General features: G+C 37.1%; 1 protein-coding gene across 5 annotated transcripts in view; it reads left to right on the forward strand.

Moving 5' to 3' along the window:
• Positions 1 to 12,285: 12,285 nt before the first annotated feature.
• The window catches only part of PTBP2 (polypyrimidine tract binding protein 2), an 83,589-nt gene continuing 76,430 nt past the window's right edge, over positions 12,286 to 19,444 (forward strand). For 4 of the 5 annotated variants that reach the window (XM_015092131.4, XM_015092132.4, XM_015092133.4 and 1 more), the window contains exons 1-2: positions 12,286 to 12,367; positions 14,050 to 14,080. In XM_015092131.4, coding sequence (XP_014947617.2) covers positions 12,360 to 12,367; positions 14,050 to 14,080 — 39 coding nt within the window. In that variant the 5' untranslated portion in view covers positions 12,286 to 12,359. Of the gene's footprint in view, positions 12,368 to 13,128; positions 13,288 to 14,049; positions 14,081 to 19,444 lie in introns of those variants that run through there. The other variant, XM_042251260.2, reaches the window with a different exon arrangement.

The following is a 19,444-nucleotide window of genomic DNA, read 5'->3' on the forward strand; positions in this document are numbered from 1 at the left end:
AATCTTATCACATGGACCACAGCCTTGTCTAACTCAATGAACCTATGAGCCATGCTGGGTAGGGCCACCCAAGATGGATGGGTTATGGTGGACAGTTCTGACAAAACATGGTCCACTGGAGAAGGGAATGGCTCCTCCTTCTACCAGAAGTCAAATTACATGAGGCTGAGGACTGTTGGACTGTTTTGTTTCTTTGCTTGTTTTCATCCTTGTGGCTGCAGTACCTCACACAGAGATTTAAAATATGGTACATTTCCAATAAATTACATGTTAAACAACTTAATTTTAAGAAATTTTGAACAGCCACAGTCAATATATTTCCATACTCACACAGAGAGCGTTAAAAGTGCAGTCTCTTACTGTTTTATCTTCTTTTAAATTTCTGCTTAAATATTGCTTTATCAGAATCAGCTTTGCTAATCTCCCTATTAAAACACATCACTCAATTGTCATTTATTGCCTTTTTCCTACCCTGCCTTGCTATTTTTCTATCTAGAGTTATCATCTCCTGATATATATATGGATACATGTGTGTGTATACATACATGAATATATATATACACACACATATAGTGTGATTATATTCCTAGTCCCTAAAATAGAGTCTGAAACAAAGAAAATGTAAATTCTTTCATTTAACAAAAATTTATTGTTAATAAGATTAATATTTTATAGATCCATGCTTATAGATATAGGCTATAGATAAAGACTTGGGGTACATTGACGAGCAAAGAGCTTTCCCTTGTGAGTGTCCATGGTGAGAGACTTGTTGAAGGAAAGAAAGAAAACAAAAATTAAATTTAATACAAAAGGAAATTGTTTACTATATTGAAAGATGTTATGAAGAAGTGAGAGTAGGGTGAAGAGGATCAGATTTGCTACAGGGACAATTTACACTATTAAATAGGACAGTCAAATAAATATTTATGAATAAATAAACATTTATTGATTATACAAATATGTATTGTGCAAATACATACTTGTCTAATGAATGAATGAATATCTCTTATTGTAAGTGGTCAACTATTTTATACATATTTAAACTTGCATTAGTTAAATAACTGGCTCACCAACAACAACATGAATGGTAACTTTATAAAACAGAAACTTATTTTTGTTTGAACTGGATATTTTGCCTCACATAAAAAGGAATTGAAAAATTTATGTTTTCAAGTAAAATAACCTGATCATAGACTCTTTGAGTTGGAAGGAAACCTCTAATCATGCCATTTCAAAATATTTCTTTTAGCAAAAAATCATTTATTGCCACCCAGTTTAGGCAACTGACACAAGAGCCAACTCTCCTGAACTACTTATCCTTTGCTCTTTCTATTTCTAATTCAGATAGTCTTTTCTGAATCAAATTACTAGCCTTATATAAATGCAACACACTTTATATCAATAGGTAAAGTCATTTGTTTTTCTATATTTCAGTCTTCCAAACGATGAAGTCAGGATAAGGAGGAAAAGATATGCCATCTACTGTCCAGGCAGATCACTAGAAATAATTTCTAAGTAAACTTTCTTCTAACTTTCCACTTTAGTCATTTGTCTTATGTATCTAATCATTTATTCATATATTCAAACAGTTTTATTGAGTGTCAATTCTGGTCCAGGCACTGTGCTAAGCACGTACAATAGAGAGATGATTACCACTTGATTTAGCGAAGTCTATTCATTAATTCATTTCATAATGATTTATTGACTGTTTGCTTTGTGCCAGGCATTGTTCTAAGTGTTTGAAGAGTAACAAAGGACAAAAAATGCAAATTTATTACTCTTCTGTAGTTTGCATTTTGGGCAATGAGACAAATAATAATCAATTAAACATTTAAACATACAGTATACTCTTAGGCTATTAATTCTTAAGGAGAAAAAAAGAAGTAAGGCAGAGAATAATGGAAGAGAGTTGTTATTTTAAGCAGAACTGTTTGGGAAGGCCTCTCTGAGGTGGGGTCACTTCTGAACAAGACTAGAAGGAAGGCAGAAAAACATGCAAAGGGAGAAAAGCATTCAAGACAAAAGAGCCCAGCCTGAGGCTGACATGCTTGGAAGCAGATTCTGGATTCAGTAAGGTGGCCTGTATCAGTGGTATGCTGGAACTGGCTTGTACACAGGCTTGAGAACCAACTAGGCTCACATCTTCCCAAATTCATGTTTGTGGCTTGAAATCAACCATGGAGGAAGTATTTGAAAGTGAAAGTGAAAGAAAGTGAAGTCGCTCAGTCGTGTCAGACTCTTTGCGACCCCATGGACTATAACCCACCAGGCTCCTCTGTCCATGGGATTTTCCCGGCACGAACACTGGAGTGGGTTGGCATTTCCCTCTCCAGGAGATCTTCTCGACTCAGGGATTGAACCCGGGTCTTCTGCATTGTAGGCAGACGCTTTACCATCTGAACCACATGCAAATCAGCACACATGACCAATCAGAGCTATTCTCCCAGTTGTGAAACATTTTCCCGTGTTCTGCCTATGTTCCCATGCACTGAGGGAGAGGACAGTAGTGGTGGTGAGATTATTTCAGGGGGCAGATCTGACTTCCATGAGACTGGTTCACATGGTAGAGATCTGGCCAAAAGCTTATACTTGTTTTCGTATGTATCCCTACAATTTCCCCACACTACATTTACTTTTTTCAATTGGCAGAGTATGCATCCCAATTAATGTGCAGACAGAATATTACCTTTACCCTTTATATATAAATGGTAGATTTCATTTATTAATCCAGAACCTAAAAATGCAGATAAACAGGGGTTAAAAGTGAAATAAAATATTTATTAAATGCAAGTAATACAAAGAATTTGACTAGCTTACTAGAGCGAGAGTGAAAATGAGAAAGAGAGAGACTCAAGAACAGGAAAACCATTGGGCCTTAGGAAGGACTGAAATAGGAACTGAAAAGCCTGATAGTCAAGCAGCATAAACACTCATTCAGATTTATTTCTTTGCATCAGCTACATTCTTTTAATTCTTCTACAGACCAGTTATCTTTACTCATTAGCTCATATGGTAGAATTCATACGCTAGAATATGATTGTTCATTACTTCTGGATTCAGATGTTACCTTTCTAATCACGTAAGAAGACCAGTTGAAAGATTTTTCTCCTGTCTCTAAATTTCTAGGTGGAAGAATCTGACTGATTCAGTTTCCTAAGCTGCCCATCCCTAGTCTAATTACCTATGTCCAAAGGAGCTGGGTTCTCACAATATAAATCTGACTGCTGGAAGCCCATCCAAGTAAAAAGAGTCAAGGAATGAAGAAGGAGGTAGACGTTTTATGGGTAAAGCAAATATCCTAAAAGTGCTCACATCAAAATACTTCAGATCTGATTCTAGAGTAGCAATGACTCCTCTAAAAATCAGAGTTCAATCTACTGCCAAATGCAGTGACCTCTGCTATCCTCTCTCTGCCCCATGGATGTATTCAGTATCTGCTTGGATAGCAGAAAGCTGGCTAAAGCCTGAGGCAGCTCATTCCAGCGTGAGGCCGTTTCATTGTTAGAAGGTCCATTTGTACACAGAGCTGAGATCTCTATAACTTCAATCCATTCTGCTTTGTGGAACAATATATGCCTAAATTCTTCCTGGCAGCCCTTTATTTATTAGAAGATAACTAACACGTTCTTCACTGATGTTCCCCAGGGTAAAAACATCTCCAACTCCTTCATTCTTTTTCTCTGGTATGAATCTCTTATCCTTCAGTACTTTAATAATTAGTTTGCTTTCAGTTGCCTAAAAAGGATATTTTTGTTTCAAGTGTATAAAGCCCTGAAGGAATCACCTTCAGGCAAGTCCACAGTCAGTTTTCTGCAAGTGGGTGATCCAGCAGCTAGGTTGCTCATTCATCCTTTAACAAAGGATTGAGGAGCACCTACTATGTGCCAGGCATTTGTAATAGGCACTCGAGGTATGTCAGGCCACAAATAAACCACCATTCTAGAGCTTATATTCTAGTGGAGAAAGACTGATGGTAAACAATAAATATAAAAATATAAACAATTGAACAGTAAGTTAGAATGTGGCAGGTGCTTTTAGTAAAATGAAAAAGTAGAACAAGGAAAGGGGGCTGAGATTGTTGAGAGTGGAGTACAAAGGCTATATTAGGGTAATTTTCTTTGAGATTTGAATGAAGACTTGAAGACTTTATTGCAGGTGTACATAGGAGGTGGGCAGGGAATATTTGAAGGAAGAGCAGAGAAACAGATTTAGAGAAGATACTAAGGTGAGATAGTACCTGGAATATTCTAACAGCAAAGGCCAGTACATCAGTAAGGAATGAGTATAAAAAAGGAGAGTCACTACAGATGCGGAGAAGGCAACGGCACCCCACTCCAGTACTCTTGCCTGGGAAATCCCATGGATGGAGGAGTCTTCTAGGCTGCAGTTCATGGGATCACTAAGAGTCGGACACGATGGAGCGACTTCACTTTCACTTTTCACTTTCATGCATTGGAGAAGGAAACGGCAACCAACTCCAGTGTTCCTGCCTGGAGAATCCCAGGGATAGAGCCTGGTGGGCTGCCGTCTATGGGGTCACACAGAGTTGGACACAACTGAAGTGACTTAGCAGTAGCAGCACTACAGATGAGGACAGAGAGAGGACAGGGGACCAGATCATGTCAGATTTATAAACCTTTGTAAGGACTTTGCCTTTTACTCAAAGTGAAATCAAGCTCCATTTCCAGCTTCTGGGCAGAGTAGTGACAAGATTTTGCTTACAAAAGGAACTCCCTGGCTCCTATTAAAAATAGATTTTTGGAAGGCAAGAGTTCCTTTCCGTCTTTCTGTAAGGTTTATGTTTAGGCAGTCTTCAGTTGTGATTCTAGTGTGGTTACCAGCACTGGTCAGAACTACATGCTTCCATGTTTGTGTCTATGGGATTTCATGCTGACTGACCCATCCTTGACCCAACTTCTGTTTTCAATGGAATGCCATGTTCTGATTAGCCTTAGGTCTGGATGACCTGAAATTATCACTCTGGAAGGAGAGGGATGATTACTTTGATTGGCTTACCCCTCACCAAATTGCATGGCTATCCATAAAGAGAATGGGGCTGCCAACAATATTGTTCTCTACAATTATCCTGGTACAACTTTTTTTTTTTTTTTTTTAACACATTCCAACTAAACAAAGTCCATGGGAAAAATTTGAGTCGAATATAATGGAACTATTACCTTCTTAATTGAATATTTTTATTTTATTAAGAATCCTAATTGCTTTGGGTCAATGCTTCATATTTTCTGTATAGAATGTATCATCAAGCCACATACCCCTGAATATGCAGAACCTTATACAGTTGATTTTTTAAAACCTAAATAGGAGAATTTACATTTATATTCCTATTGAATTCCTTCCAATATCATTTTGAATACTGATTTTATCTTCCTAATATAAAGTACCTGTCACTTGCAAATTTGGAAAAAATACTTCACCATAAATGTTAAATACATTAAATAAGGACAAAATCATATTCGTTTCTTCTTCCTTAAAAACATACGTTATTTTCTCTAATAGAAAATGGGTGTAGAGGGTAAGAGATCAGACTTGAAGTAACAATGCTCCAACAGAAATATCCGTTGCAAGATAATTAAGAGATTTAACCAAATCTGAACAATTTTCAGCTCTCATTTCTCAGCTTTTCATTGCCGGTGTTAAGGAGCAAATGTATTCAAATTACTTTGAACACTCTAGATTATTAAAATAGATTTTGAAAAGGCCGAAGGTTTCATTTGTTATTTGGTCCCTTTCTGTGTGAAGTTAACAAAGAAAGTCGGTTTGGAAGAGTTACTCATTCCAGGAATGAGCTTCAAAGCTGTAGTTTTATTTGCAGACCACTTGTCAGTCATCATTTTTGTGGTTATTTGCATAAAGGTAAGTAAATTATAATGTGGATTTTATAATACATTTATACTATTTCACAGTTTATGATATTATAAAGCAAAATGATATTGTTTCTTTTGTATTTAGCATATTTTTCATCTTTTACTTTTCTGTGCATTTTTCTTTATTTTTCACATTCGCTCCCCTAGTTTAGTTCTTTATGCATGATCATTCTAAAAACTGCTGATCCGCTTAAACTATTGTGTTCTCTTCCAAGAATAATCTTTATTATATGCACAATATAGGAAGGACAGCCAGCTATGCTGAGCTTTTTTCAGTGAACATGTAGATAAGCAGTCATTTTTGCAGAATACAAAAGAGGCAATGTTTGTGCTAAGACAGTCCTTTCGTAGCTGCCATCTAATCCTTTCTTTTTTTAATGTAAAATTTATTTTTACCAAAGTAACGCATGCACAAAACTTAAAAAGTAAATAGTTTTAGAAGATTTATCATGAAATAAACAAAATCCAAACTATACTCTTTTGTCTCACCCTTTTCTTATCCCCAAGTATTATACTCCAGAAACAACTGCATTCAACTCTTCTTCCTGATTTTCCTGGTATTTATCTCCATGCTTCTGAACAGTATGTTCATCTACCATTTTCTCATCTATCAATGCTAGACATTATCTATTGGCTTCCTACTTTGGAATATGAGAATTTGCATTCCCATCACATATATATATGCATACATCTATGCTTCTCTTCCATCCTCCCATGAAATTGCTCCACACTCTTAATTTTATTAATATTCAATGCTTACATTTTTATGGAGATGTAACTATTTTTATAACTGATCCACAGTGTACCTGATCATATCTCCTTACAACTTTTTGTTTATCTTGAAGCTAACTTTTAAAAAATTTCCATGTATCTTTTATTAATTTTTCCCTTAAGCTTGCCAACAGTGCTATAAAACTCTGCTCAATATATTCAGACATTTTCAGTCTGTAAGTTCCATGTTTTTCCTTGGAGAAATGTTTCCTGGAGCTCTCTGGTCTCTGGAACCCTATGACTGCTATATGGCTGTATAGCTGTTTGCCTAGGCCTTCTTTCATTGATACCTAATTTTCTTCTCTTACTCGTTGGCTCTCTGGTTTCCTGGGTACCAAGTCTTCTTTACTGATACATTGCTTCATTGGGAAATATATCTTCCAGAAGACTGCCAAATAAAAAATGCATAGGGAATAGACTTTTTGACATTCAGTATATCCAGAGGTGGGTTTCCCTGGTGGCTCAGCTGGTAAAGAACCCACCTGCAATTTTGGAGACCTGGGTTTGATCCCTGGGTTGGGAAGATCCGCTGGAGAAGGGAAAGGCTGCAGGTCAAGAAGAAAGAGTTAGAACCGGACATGGAACACCAGACTGGTTCCAAATTGGGAAAGGAGTACGTCAAGGCTGTAAATTGTCATCCTGCTTTTTAACTTACATGCAGAGTACATCATGAGAAATGCCAGGCTGGATGAAGCATAAGCTGGATTCAAAATTGCCAGAAGAAATATCAATAACCTCAGATATGCAGATGACACCACCCTTATGGCAGAAAATGAAGAAGAACTAAAAAGCCTATTGATGAAAGTGAAAGAGGAGAGTGAAAAGCTGACTTAAAACTCAACATTCAAAAGATGAAGATCATGGCATCCAGTTTCATCATTTCATGGCAAACAGAAGGGGAAACAATGGAAACTGTCAGACTTTATTTTCTTGAGCTCCAAAATCACTGCAGATGGTGACTGCAACCATGAAATTAAAAGATGCTCGCTCCTTGAAAGAGAAGCTATGACCAACCTAGACAACATATTAAAAAGCACAGACATTACTTTGCCAATAGAGGTCCATCTAGTCAAAGCTATGGTTTTTCCAGTAGTCATGTATGGATGTGAGAGTTGGACTATAAAGAAAGCTGAGCACTGAAGAATTGATGCTTTTGAACTGTGGTGTTGGAGAAGACTCTTGAGAGTCCCTTGGACTGAAAGGAGATCCAACCAGTCCATCCTAAAGGAAATCAGTCCTGAGTATTCATTGGAAGAACTGATGCTGAAGCTGAAACTCCAATACTTTGGCCATCTGATGCAAAGAAATGACTCATTGGAAAGACCCTGATGCTGGGAAAGATTGAAGGCAGGAAGAAAAGGGGACAACAGAGGATGAGATGGTTGGATGGCATCGTTGAATTGATGGACATGAGTTTGAGCAAGCTCTGGGAGTTGGTGATGAACAGGGAAGCCTGGCATGCTGTAGTCTATGGGTTGCAGAGTCGGACTGAGCGACTGAACTGATCTGAACTGATATCTAGAGGTATCTTTATTCTACTTTCACAATTGATACTTTGGAAAGGAATGCTTTCAGTACTGAGCTTTGTGTGATGTTTGCCTGAGGTGGAGGAGGGAGGTGGGCATTGAACAGGTGAAATTAGTACATTAGTACAGTTTTACTTTGGATGCTACTTATTATAAGTGAGGCTGAGGATTTATAATTTTTGCTTTTACTTTCCTATGATGTTTGTTAATATTTTATTCATATGCTTTCCCATTTTTAAAATTTGGTTGTTGGACTTTGATTTTTTTATTTTTAGGAACTCCTTGTATATTAGAGATAGCAGCCCTTTTTAATGATAAGAATTGGTAATATTTTCCTGCAAGGACTCAAGCACCTGTGGGGTAATGTGGTAGCATCCTTTAAAATAAAAAGTGAATTCTATCCACAAATTTATCTATCCAGAAGATATATTCATACATGTGAAAAATGACCTAGAAATAGGAATATTCATCACAAAATTGTTTGTAAATAGCAAGATTGGAGGCAACATAAGTATTATCTATGAGTTCTAGTTTAAAGAAATCATGATTCTTATTTGATGGAACATTATGCAGCTATATATAAAGAATGGGGGCTTCCCTGGTGGCTCAGTGGTAAAGAAAAACTGCCTGCCAAGGCAGGAGACATGTGTTTGATCCCTGGGTTGCGAAGGTCCCCTGGAGAAGGAAATGGCAACTTACCTCAGTATTCTTGCCTGGGAAATCCCATGGCCAGAAGAACCTGGTGGGCTATAGTCCATAGGGTTGCAAAGAGTCAGACATGACTGAGTGACTGAGCCTGCACTTTGACATATATAAAGAATAACATAGTTCTTAATGTGGTTAGTGATAAGGACAGATCTCTAAGATATATTTTTAAGTTAAAAAATAAGTTACAGGACAATGTGTACTGTGGTTACTACTTTGTAATAAAACCTATGTAACTCTGTATGTAATCAATTTATACATTAAATATATATATATGGAAGAATATACCAGTAAACTGGTAGGATGGGTTTCCTCAGTAGCTAAAGATATGTGCTTTTTCCAGTTGACAGATTTATTGATGTACAATTTACATATTATGAAAATCATCAGTATTAAGTGTATAATTCAATGAATTTTTTAATATTTAGTATATTGTATAACTATCACCACAATTTACTTTTAGAATATTTCCATTAGCCTAAAAATACATACTCCCCTGGAATTATCTAATTGATCCTATGATCATTTCCTCTTTTCATAAGAAGAAAAGCAGCATAAAAAAGTTAAAAGAAGTCTTTAGTAATATAGGCAGGAAAGATGTAAAGCTAGGAATAAAATCAGAATATTATGAAAAGAGCCTATCTTCTATTTTTATTGCATCAATATTAGACCTCATTTTGACTTAACATACACTGAAATTTAGATTTAATCATTGTTCACATAAGTGTAAATCTCTGTAAAAGGTCAAAACATTTACCACTCAGAGGAGAAAGAACAAATCATTATACTGAAAAAAGATATTGAAATGAAAATAATACTGTACAAGCACTTTAATTTTTATTGCCTTATTTTGTTAGGAAGTCATAAACACTAATATAGTCCTGTCATATATTACAAAGGTTGATCATCTGCTAATGTTGAGATTAATAATCTCCACCATGGTTAACTCATAAAATCACATAAATCTCGATTTGGATGAGGTTTTAGGAATTTATCTCTGACATTTCCCCAGATTTATTCCACTAGATATCAGCCAATCTAATTATGTTAGTGATGTGTTTAACCTTTGTGAAAGTCTCTATATAGTTTTATTTATATGAATATTATTGGTGCTAAAAAATCCAAGGGCCAAAAAATTGCAACCTGTTCCTTCTCAAGTGAATAATAATACTTAGTAACAACAACAACAAAATAGGATGATGATAGCACCCTTTATTGCTTTATTGAGCATTTACTCTATCCCATCAGTGAGCTAGAGTTCTGCTTTACATACATTAGGACTTTTAAGGCCAGTCATCTGGGATGAAGGCCTTATTTTTAATCCCATTTTTATTTATAGTAGAGGAAATCCCATTAACATCAGTTAATGAAACTTTTTCCTGGAGAGGCTAATGAACATGTCTAGTGTCACACATCTACTAAATGAAAAGAGCTCTGATTTGAATCCAGTATTTAATCAGAATGCTTTTGTGATATAGTTGTTGCATTAGTCTCACTTCTGGTTCTATGTTGCATTATCCTTTTGTGTTATTTCTTTATTTCACTTTATATATTTTACCTACTACTTTTTGTGTCTTGACTTGTAAAGAAACTTAAATTTTTTCTAGAAAGTGATGGGTCTAAATAAGCAAGCACACTGACTACTGTCTGTCCGTAGTCTTGTATTTTATTAGGGAAAAAAAAAGAAAAACACGTTTTTGTGACTATTATAGTTTGGTCTTGGTTAACAGGATAAACTTTTTTTGTTTGTTTTGCCACTTAAGGACAGAAGTTTCCTTTGGTGGAGTAGCTTGTCTTTGCCAGGATAAAACAAGAGCTAATGAATCAACATTCATTGAGTCACTGTTGGGGAATATAGAGAATTATGATAGAGTTCCTGGCCTTTGGGAGCTTACATATTTAATTGCCGAGTGAAAATACACGTTCAAAACCACAAACGTTTGAAAAGTGATTATTAATGGCACTGATAATGGGTGCTTTATGTATCACAAGTTAATGTTAAAGGCAAAGGGAAGACACTGTAGGAAATAATGGTTATTATTATTATTTTTTTAAAGAAATTCTAATCCCTGAAGCAAATCAAGAATTCTTAACATGTGAGTGCTCTGAAGAGTTCTGTTTGGACCAGATGTTCTATAAGTTTTGTTCAAGTTAAAAACAATGTAATTTTTATGAATCATAAAGTATATTTAGTACAGTGAAATTCCAAATAGTAAATGGATAAGAGGTTTGCATGAAGGAGATACCAGAAAACCCAGAGTAGTCATTGAGAGTAATTGGAGAGACAGAATATTTTTCATTTTAAGGATTAGAAGTGTGCGTATGTGTGTGCTGTGGTTGCGGGTTATGGATGGAGGATAGAGAAAAGTCGCCCACTGAGCAAATTTTTCAAAAACGGATGCCTTTTCAAACGTTGAGCCTCTGATAAAAACACTGTAAAGGAATTGTTCAATATGCTTTTAAAATTTAAAAGGAGACCGATGAGAGATATGGAAAAGGGAGTCAATTTGAGTAGCCCATCGTAGTGTTTCCTCCATCTTTAACCAACGGTAAAGATGGAGCTAGTACTTCCATCCCCACTTGCTCTTTCAAGCCTCCAAATGGTAGATCTTACCGTTGGTAGCAGATTTCTTACCAACTTTTTAATATATCTCTCAACCTGTGTTCTTTCCCATCCAGGTATTGTGAATATTTCCTACAGGTGCACACTAATCATCAGCTGAGTGACGTGAGAATCATATCTTTCTCCCCTTGGAACTTCAAGTGTCGGGAAGCAAAAGCCTATGTTTCAATCTGATGTCTACTTGCTTCAGAAGCACTGTTTTCACTAAGCAGTGGTCTTGGTTAATGGGATAAAGTTTCTTTTGGTTTTTGGTTTTAAGAGGATGGAGGGGTCTGTTAATAAAAGATGGCATAGTAAAAAAGAAAAAAGAAAAAAGCTATGAAATAGTTTTTTATTGGCCCATCTAAGTCGACGGCAGCCAAGTTGGGACCTGCTTTGGAGGGAAAAGTGAGGAGGTCTTTGGGCAGTCCTGCGGTCCAGGGAACACCCTCCCGAGGTCCAGGGCAGTGGGTGTGGAGGGCTGGGTGCTAGTCCACCCACACCGCCCTGAGTGGTCAACAGGGACTTCGAGGAGGAACGTACAATAGAAACCAAGCAAGCCACTCTGCTCAGCAACAGGCCGAGGCCCAGAGCGCAAAGGGCGGAGGGCCCCAGGCGCGCGGCGGCGCGTAGGAGGCCACTGCGGCGGCGCCCCCCTCCCCGTCGTCCCCGCGCCCCGCCGCTCGCCGCCCGCAGCCGGGCGCCGGCGCGCTCGGCTCTTTCCGCCGCCGCCGCCGCCACGCGCTGCCCCGTGCGCTCCGGCACCTTCGGCAATTTCCGTCGGGCTCTAGCCGCCATTTTCTCTCCGCTTGTGTGTCTCGCCAGCTGCGTGGCTCGGTTCTTGTGAGCGAAGCTTTGTTCGGTTCGGCAATGGACGGGTAGGTAACGGGGTTGGCGAGGTGGTGTGTGAGAGGGGAGTGGGGCCCGCTTGTGGCCCCGTCCGGGGTCGGGCAGAAACCCTCTGGCGGCCCCTCCCAGGGCTGGGCTGCCGTTACCCAACCCCCGCCCCATCGCACACACCCCTCCCTGGGCTTCCCCCGGCGGGCTCTGGTCGAGAAAACGGGAAGAAAGCGGACTCGTAGGCTTGGCCGGCACTGGGGCGACGACCCCGAGAAGCAGCGGGTCTTGGAGGGGCGGCGAGGAATGGGGTGGGGGCCCCAGAACGTCTCGCCCGGCCCTTCCCCCCCTCTAGGAGCCATTTCTATCCGTAACCGGGGACCCGGACCCCGGACGAGCGGCTCTGGTGGGAGCGAGTGCAGCGGCCGGAGAGCGAGGCCTACGTTGGGGGGAGGGGGGCGGCTCCCCGCCGAGAGAACAGAGGGCCCCCTCCCCGGACCCTCTCCCTGGAAGTCCCAGGCCTTCTCGGCCCCGCCTGGCCCGCCCTGGCTGGGGGAGATGCCGGTGGCGGGAGCTCCGGGGAAAGCTAAGTGGGAGCCGCGGGGGACGGGGGGCGGGGAGGCGTGCGGCGGCGGGAGGAAGGGGGAGGGCAGATGTCACACTCCTTTGTTTTCACTGGAGTCTGCTAGTGGGGGCGGGAGGCTGAAAAATGCCTTTCTGTGCGGCCTAAGAACGTTGAAGGCTTGGCAGAAGGGCCCAGAAATTAAATCATCTCAAATACGAAGTGTTTGTGGTGGACATCAGTCACATGGGCAAAGGCTAAGAGCTGTGGCAGGAAGAAGAGCAGATAGTCAACACAGGGCCATCTTTTCAGCTACTTTGACCAGTTTCTGGAAAAACAAAAACAACTCTTAAAAAGCCAGAACCATCTGCATCTTTGAGGCTGGCGATAGAATGCTAAGTAAGTGAGGTGAGGCAAAGGCTTCGGGAAATTATACCAGACCAGGGTTTCCCTTGTACTTAACGCTCCACACCTGAAAAGACTCTAATAATTTAGCTCATTGTTAAAGGAGGCATCCTTCAGGGAGAAATATAGCCGTATTCAGCCCGTTTGGGAGCATAGGAAAACAGTATCTTTTATTGGAATCAGTGACTTTATTTGGAAGGGTCAGAAGTAAAATACGAGGTTTTTTTTAAGCATCTGGAGTTTGATGTTTTTTAAAGATACCAAGTGCAGATCTAATAAAAGTTAACAGACTAACGAAATTTGAGTCATCCTAGAGGTTCTCTAAAGATTATTTTCTAGATGAAACAAATCCAGATTTCACCGTTTTCCCCAGATCAACATGGAAATAGATGGCAAAATTTGTACTGAATTTCATGTTTCCTTATCCTATTAAGATTACTAAAGAGTTGAATTAAGTTTTAAGTTACTAACCTAAGTGTAGCGGGACATTATGTAGGCTTTGGGATTTTGTTCTTTTTGCTATTTGAAATTAAAAAAAAAACCACAACAACACCTGAAACTGTGTTTCCTCACACGTTTGAAACTCATTTCTAGAAAGCCAAGTTGATAATGTTCCACTGACCATCTTTGTGTGTGTTTTCCATCTGCATCTTGAGTGGAAGATTTATGAATGATGAAATACCCTAAAAAGCTGCAGTCAAACAATGACCATTTGAATAACTAGAGGTTGAAGCTTTTTGTTTGTTTGTTTTACAGAATTGTCACTGAGGTTGCAGTTGGCGTAAAGGTAGGAAAACAGTGTTTAAAACTAATGAAAACTGGGTTCCTCGGTCTACTGAGTGTATTATCATCATTAATGGAAACTTTCTGTTCACTTTTGAAAACTATAATATAGCTTACAAAAATTCCAGTGGAAAGTACTTGCTGAATTTTTAAAGTTGGTTTATATAAATAGTTTTAACCTAAATAGACAACCATAAATTTTTCTAGAAAAGCAGTCTCTGAGAATAACATTTCAAAGTATGAAAGGTGTTCAAAGAATTGAAAAAGCTTTCAGACATGGCTTCTTGTAAATATAAAATGATAACCCAATTTTCTGAGAGGAACTTATCGTTGTAAATGGACAGATAAGTGATTTGACCTAAATGATATAATTATCGTAATGTAAAATTTTTTTCACTCTGCTTTTCTGTTATGAAGTCTGAGAGATTTTCACCAGTAATAAGCTTAATTAGAAATCAGTTTACTCTGATTTTTAAAGACAATAAAGAAACTTGTTCAGGCAGTTAGCTTCAAATTTGAGTCAGAAGTTACAGAGTTGGTTTGTGTGTCTATTAAAGAAAGTTAGTCCTTACAGTAGAGATTGTTTAGAATCTTTCCTCACTCACTTTGGCCAGAAAAATTATTCATACTTTAAACCTTAGATCTAGTGCTTTGGCCTTTCATTTCCTTGAATCTTTGTACATTTTAACATTGGGATGTATTACAAATTTTTGTTTGTAAACCTTTCTGCCCTGTTAGGGCACGATTCTTAAATCTTTAATTTTCCAAACCTGGCAAAATGTCTTTCAAGCCTAGATCTCAAATACTTGTTGGATGCAAGACATTTACCTCCTTCAAGTGTGAGTGGTCATGAGCGGCAGTTTGCTCTCGAAAGTCCAGTTATTTCTGACCATTCTAAATAATTTTTGGCATTCTTAAAATTTCATCAAAAACGATGTAATATTCTTTAGAACACTTGGAGATATTTTGTGTTTTCTTGCTTATTTTCTGTCCTCTCTATCTAGTGAATTAATTAAACCCTCGTCCACGCTGTACTATTTTGCCTTATCTCTTAAGTTCTTATTGTGTAGATTGAGGGAGAAGTAATGAGCTTTTTGTGGGAAGGTGTATTTATTTTTATTCAGCAATGCTATTTTCTAAGTTAAGAGGGTCAGATGTAGTTACCATCCAAGCATATCTTCTGGTAGTGAATTTTTAAAAAGAATATAAATGATGCAAGTCTGAGTTGTCAATTACTGGATAAGGAGAAAAGGAATTCACAAAACCTAGAACAAGCAGAAAGAAATGAAGATGCTTAGAAGAGGGTGTTCAGATGTGGTTTATTGACAGTTTTATACATTAGTAGTTAGAAGAGGGAATGTTAGAAAATGATGTTAAAGTGGTTGCTAACCTTTTTTTGGTCTGTTGTTTAATGTAAAAGTTTTGATAACTGAAGTTGTAGTTTTATAATCTGCTAGGATAATGGTTAAGAATTTTTCCTTTGGCGTCAGATTTATGTGCTAAGTAATTAAGCTTTCATGAAATTTAAAAAAGTAATACATGTGTGTAGTTAAAAAAAATTCAAGTGAAAAATATTTCTCCCTGATTTCCAGTCCTTTTTCTTAGGTGTAGGTAATTATGTTAAAATTTTTTTGGTGCCTTTTTTTTTTCCCTGAACTTAATAGTTTCCATATTACCACACATATAAACATCCTTGTCTAGTTACACAAATGGATTCATGCCGTGTGTACTGGACTATATTGTGCCTTAAAAAAAAAAAAGCTTTATTGAGCTATAATTTGAGATAAACCGCCTATATTTAAGGTATACAGTGTTTTGACATATATACACCTATGAACCACTACTATTATCCTGGGGATAATGAACCCCAGGAGTATCATTTTGCCCCTTTGTGATTCCTCCCTTCTGCCTTTCTTTCCCCAACCAACCACTGATCTGCTTTCTGTCACTGTAGATTAGTTTGCAGTTTTTAGAATTTTCAACAGAGAGTCATACAGTATGTATCCTCTTTTTCCCTGGATCATTTCACTCAGCATTATTTTATTGGAATTTCAGCCATGTTGTGAATCAATAGTTCATTCCTTTTTATTGCTTAGTAGTACTACATTGTACAGACATACAGCAGTTTGTTTATCCACACAGCTCTTGATGGACGTTTGGATTATTTCCAGTTTCAGTCTATTATAAATAAAGTTTCTGTGAACATTCCTGTGCAGGTCTTTTTGTAAACAAGTGCTTTCATTTCTCTTGGGGAAATACTTAGAATGGCTAGATGATATAGTTAGGCAAATGTTTAACTTTTTAACAAATTGCAGTTTTCCAAAGTGGTTAAATTTTTACATTGCTACCGGTTTACTGCTGGTGACGTCTTCCATCTGCATCCTCTCTAGTGCTTGTTACTGTTTTTTAATTATAGACAGTCTCATGGATGTGAACTGGTAATCTCTTTGTGGTTTTATCTTTCATTTTTCTAGTGTCTTTGGTGTTGAACAACTTTTCATGGACTTTTTTGCAAGCTGTATGTCATTGGTTAAGTCTATTTAAATGTCCACTTTTTGAATTGATTTATTTCTTTAAGTTTTGAGAAGTGTACATTCTGGTTACAGGTTCTTTATCAGATATATGGTTTACAGTTTTTTCTGCCTTTTTTGTTTTGATTTTCTCAATGGTGTTTTGAAAAATAGCATTTTTAAATTCTGATGAATTTAACAGGTGTTTGTTAGTGTGGCTCATGCTTTTGGTTATATGAGTCATCTTTAGGGTTTCCCTGGTGGCCCAGTGAGTGCTTCCCAGTGGATCAGGGGTAGAGAAACCACCTGCAATGCAGAAGATACGGGTTTGATCCCTGGGTTAGGAAGATTCCCTGGAGAAGGAAATGGCAACCCACTCTAGTATTTTTCCCTGGTAAATACCATGGACAGAGGAGCCTGGTGGATTGCAGTCCATGGAGTCACAAGAGAGTCTGAAGTGACTTAGCAACTAAGTACAAAAACAGGTCATTTTTGTGAAACCCAGGGTCACAAAGATTTCTCCTTTGTTTTCTGATAGATTTTATAGTTTTTAGTTTTACATTTAAGTTTTTAACTTTTTTTAATATGATGCAATGTATGAATCAAGATTTTTTGGATTTGGATATGGACATTCACTTTTTTTTAGCATGATTTGTTGAAAAGACTTTTTTTCTATTGAATTGGCTGTGCGTCTTGGTCAAAAACAATTATGTATCTACATGATTCTTTGTCTGTACTGTATTCTTTTCCATTGACCCATTTTTGTCTATTTAGTAGCCAAAAATGTACTGTCTTAATTACTGTAGTTTTATATCAAATCTTGAAATAAAGTAGAACTTCGTTCATTTGCAAAGTTGTTTTGGCTCTTCTGGGTCCTTTATGTTTTCCTATGAGTCAGTCTCTACAGAAAGGCCTGCTGGAATTTAATTGAAATTAGCTTGAATCAATAGAGCAATTTTGAAAAAAATTAACATCTTAATGTTGAGTTTTTTCACCCATGAACACAAATTATCTTAACATTTAATTCAGTCTTTTACTTTCTGGAGCAGTTTTTAGTTTTCACTATACAGATTTTTTGTTTTTTTTTTGTTTTTTTTACTCAGATTTATCCTTATTTTGCGGCTTTTTTGGTGCTATTCTAAGTAATATTTAAAACAAATGTCCATTTGTTATTAATATATAGAAATAAAGATTAATTTTGCCTATTGCTTTTGTATTTAGCACATTTGCCAGACATTTTTATTACAGTGTACAGCTTTTTGGTAGATGCCATCAGATTTTCTGTGTACACTGTTTGTCATATTTTCTATCTGAATGTCTTTTTTTTTTCTTACCTATGACATTTAGTTGTTCAGTCACTAAGTATGAAAAGGCATCTAGTGGAATGTTTAAGTAAGGAGAGCAAACATTCTTACTTTGTTGCTGAAATTAATTACCTTAAACGACATTATTTTTTTCCTAAATGTTTTGGTACAGTTCACCAGTGAAGCTATATGGGTTTGCTGTTTTTGTGGGAAGGTTTTAAACTACACATTCAATTTATTGAATAGATATAGGACTATTCAGATTACCCTTTTGAGTGAACTTTGGCAGTTTTGTTTTCATAGAATTAGTCTGTTTCATCACAGTTGCTAAACTTTTGCATCAAAGTTGCTAAACTTTTGCATCAGAGTTGCTAAACTTACTTGTAGGGTTGTTTGTTGTATTAGATTTTTATATTTTTAATAACTAGCATCTATAGTGATGTCATCTCTCTCATTCCTGATATTGATAATTAGTGTCTTCTCTTTTCCCTTATCAGTCTGGCTAGAAATACATTGATTTTATTAGTTTAAATAATCAGTTTTTGGCTTCATGTGTTTTCCATTTCTCATTTTATTGATTTCTGCTGTTTTAATGTTCTGCTTTGTATTCAGTTTACTTTTTTCATATTTAATATTAAAGTTGATGTGGTTGACATGGTATCTTTTCTAATACAGAGGATTAATGTTATGTATTTTCATACAAATATTGCTTTCATGGCATCCCTCAAGTTTTGACATTGTAAGCATCTTTTCATTCAGTTCAGAGTACATCTACCATGTTTATTTCTTTGACCCATGGGTTATTGAGAGGTATGTTATTTAATTTCCAGGTATTGGGAATTTTTCCATATACTTTCTGTTTGTTTCTAATTTAATTCATTGTGCCTGGAGAACATATTTTGGAAGACTTGAATCTTTGTAATTTTTTATTTTATAGTTTAGATATCATATATCCTGTTAGTTTTAAGTGCTTTATAGACAGGTATATTCTGTTGTTGGGCGATGTGTTCTGTACATGTCAGTTAGGTCATGCTTATTGGTAATGTTGTTCAAATGATGTCTTTCTATTGCTGTCACTCACTGAAAAAATGATATTGAAATCTCCTATATTGTGCATTCATTTGTTTTGCCTTGCGTTTCTATCATTTTCACTTTATATTTTTGAAATTGCAATTAGTGCATAAATATTTAAGATTACTATGTCCTCTTGATATATTCACCTCTTTAATATTATACAGTGACCATTTTTCGTGGTAATCTTTGCTTTAAGGTATACTTTTTCTAATATTAATACAGTCATCTTGGATTTGAGTAGAGTTCACAAAAGTAAGTATGTCTTTTTCCATTGTGTTACTTTCAGACTATTTGTATCCTTCAGTTTAAAGTGTAGTTCTTGTAGGCTACAGGTGGTCAGAGTATTGGAGCTTCAGCATCAGTCCTTCCAGTGAATATTCAGGGTTCATTTTCTGTAGGATTGACTGGTTTGATCTCCTTGCTTTCCAGGGAACTCTGAAGAGTTTTCTCTAGCACCACAGTTCAAAGTATCATTTTTTA

The sequence above is a fragment of the Ovis aries genome, chromosome 1 (assembly GCF_016772045.2).
Source record: "Ovis aries strain OAR_USU_Benz2616 breed Rambouillet chromosome 1, ARS-UI_Ramb_v3.0, whole genome shotgun sequence".
NCBI classification, from domain to species: Eukaryota; Metazoa; Chordata; class Mammalia; order Artiodactyla; family Bovidae; genus Ovis; species Ovis aries.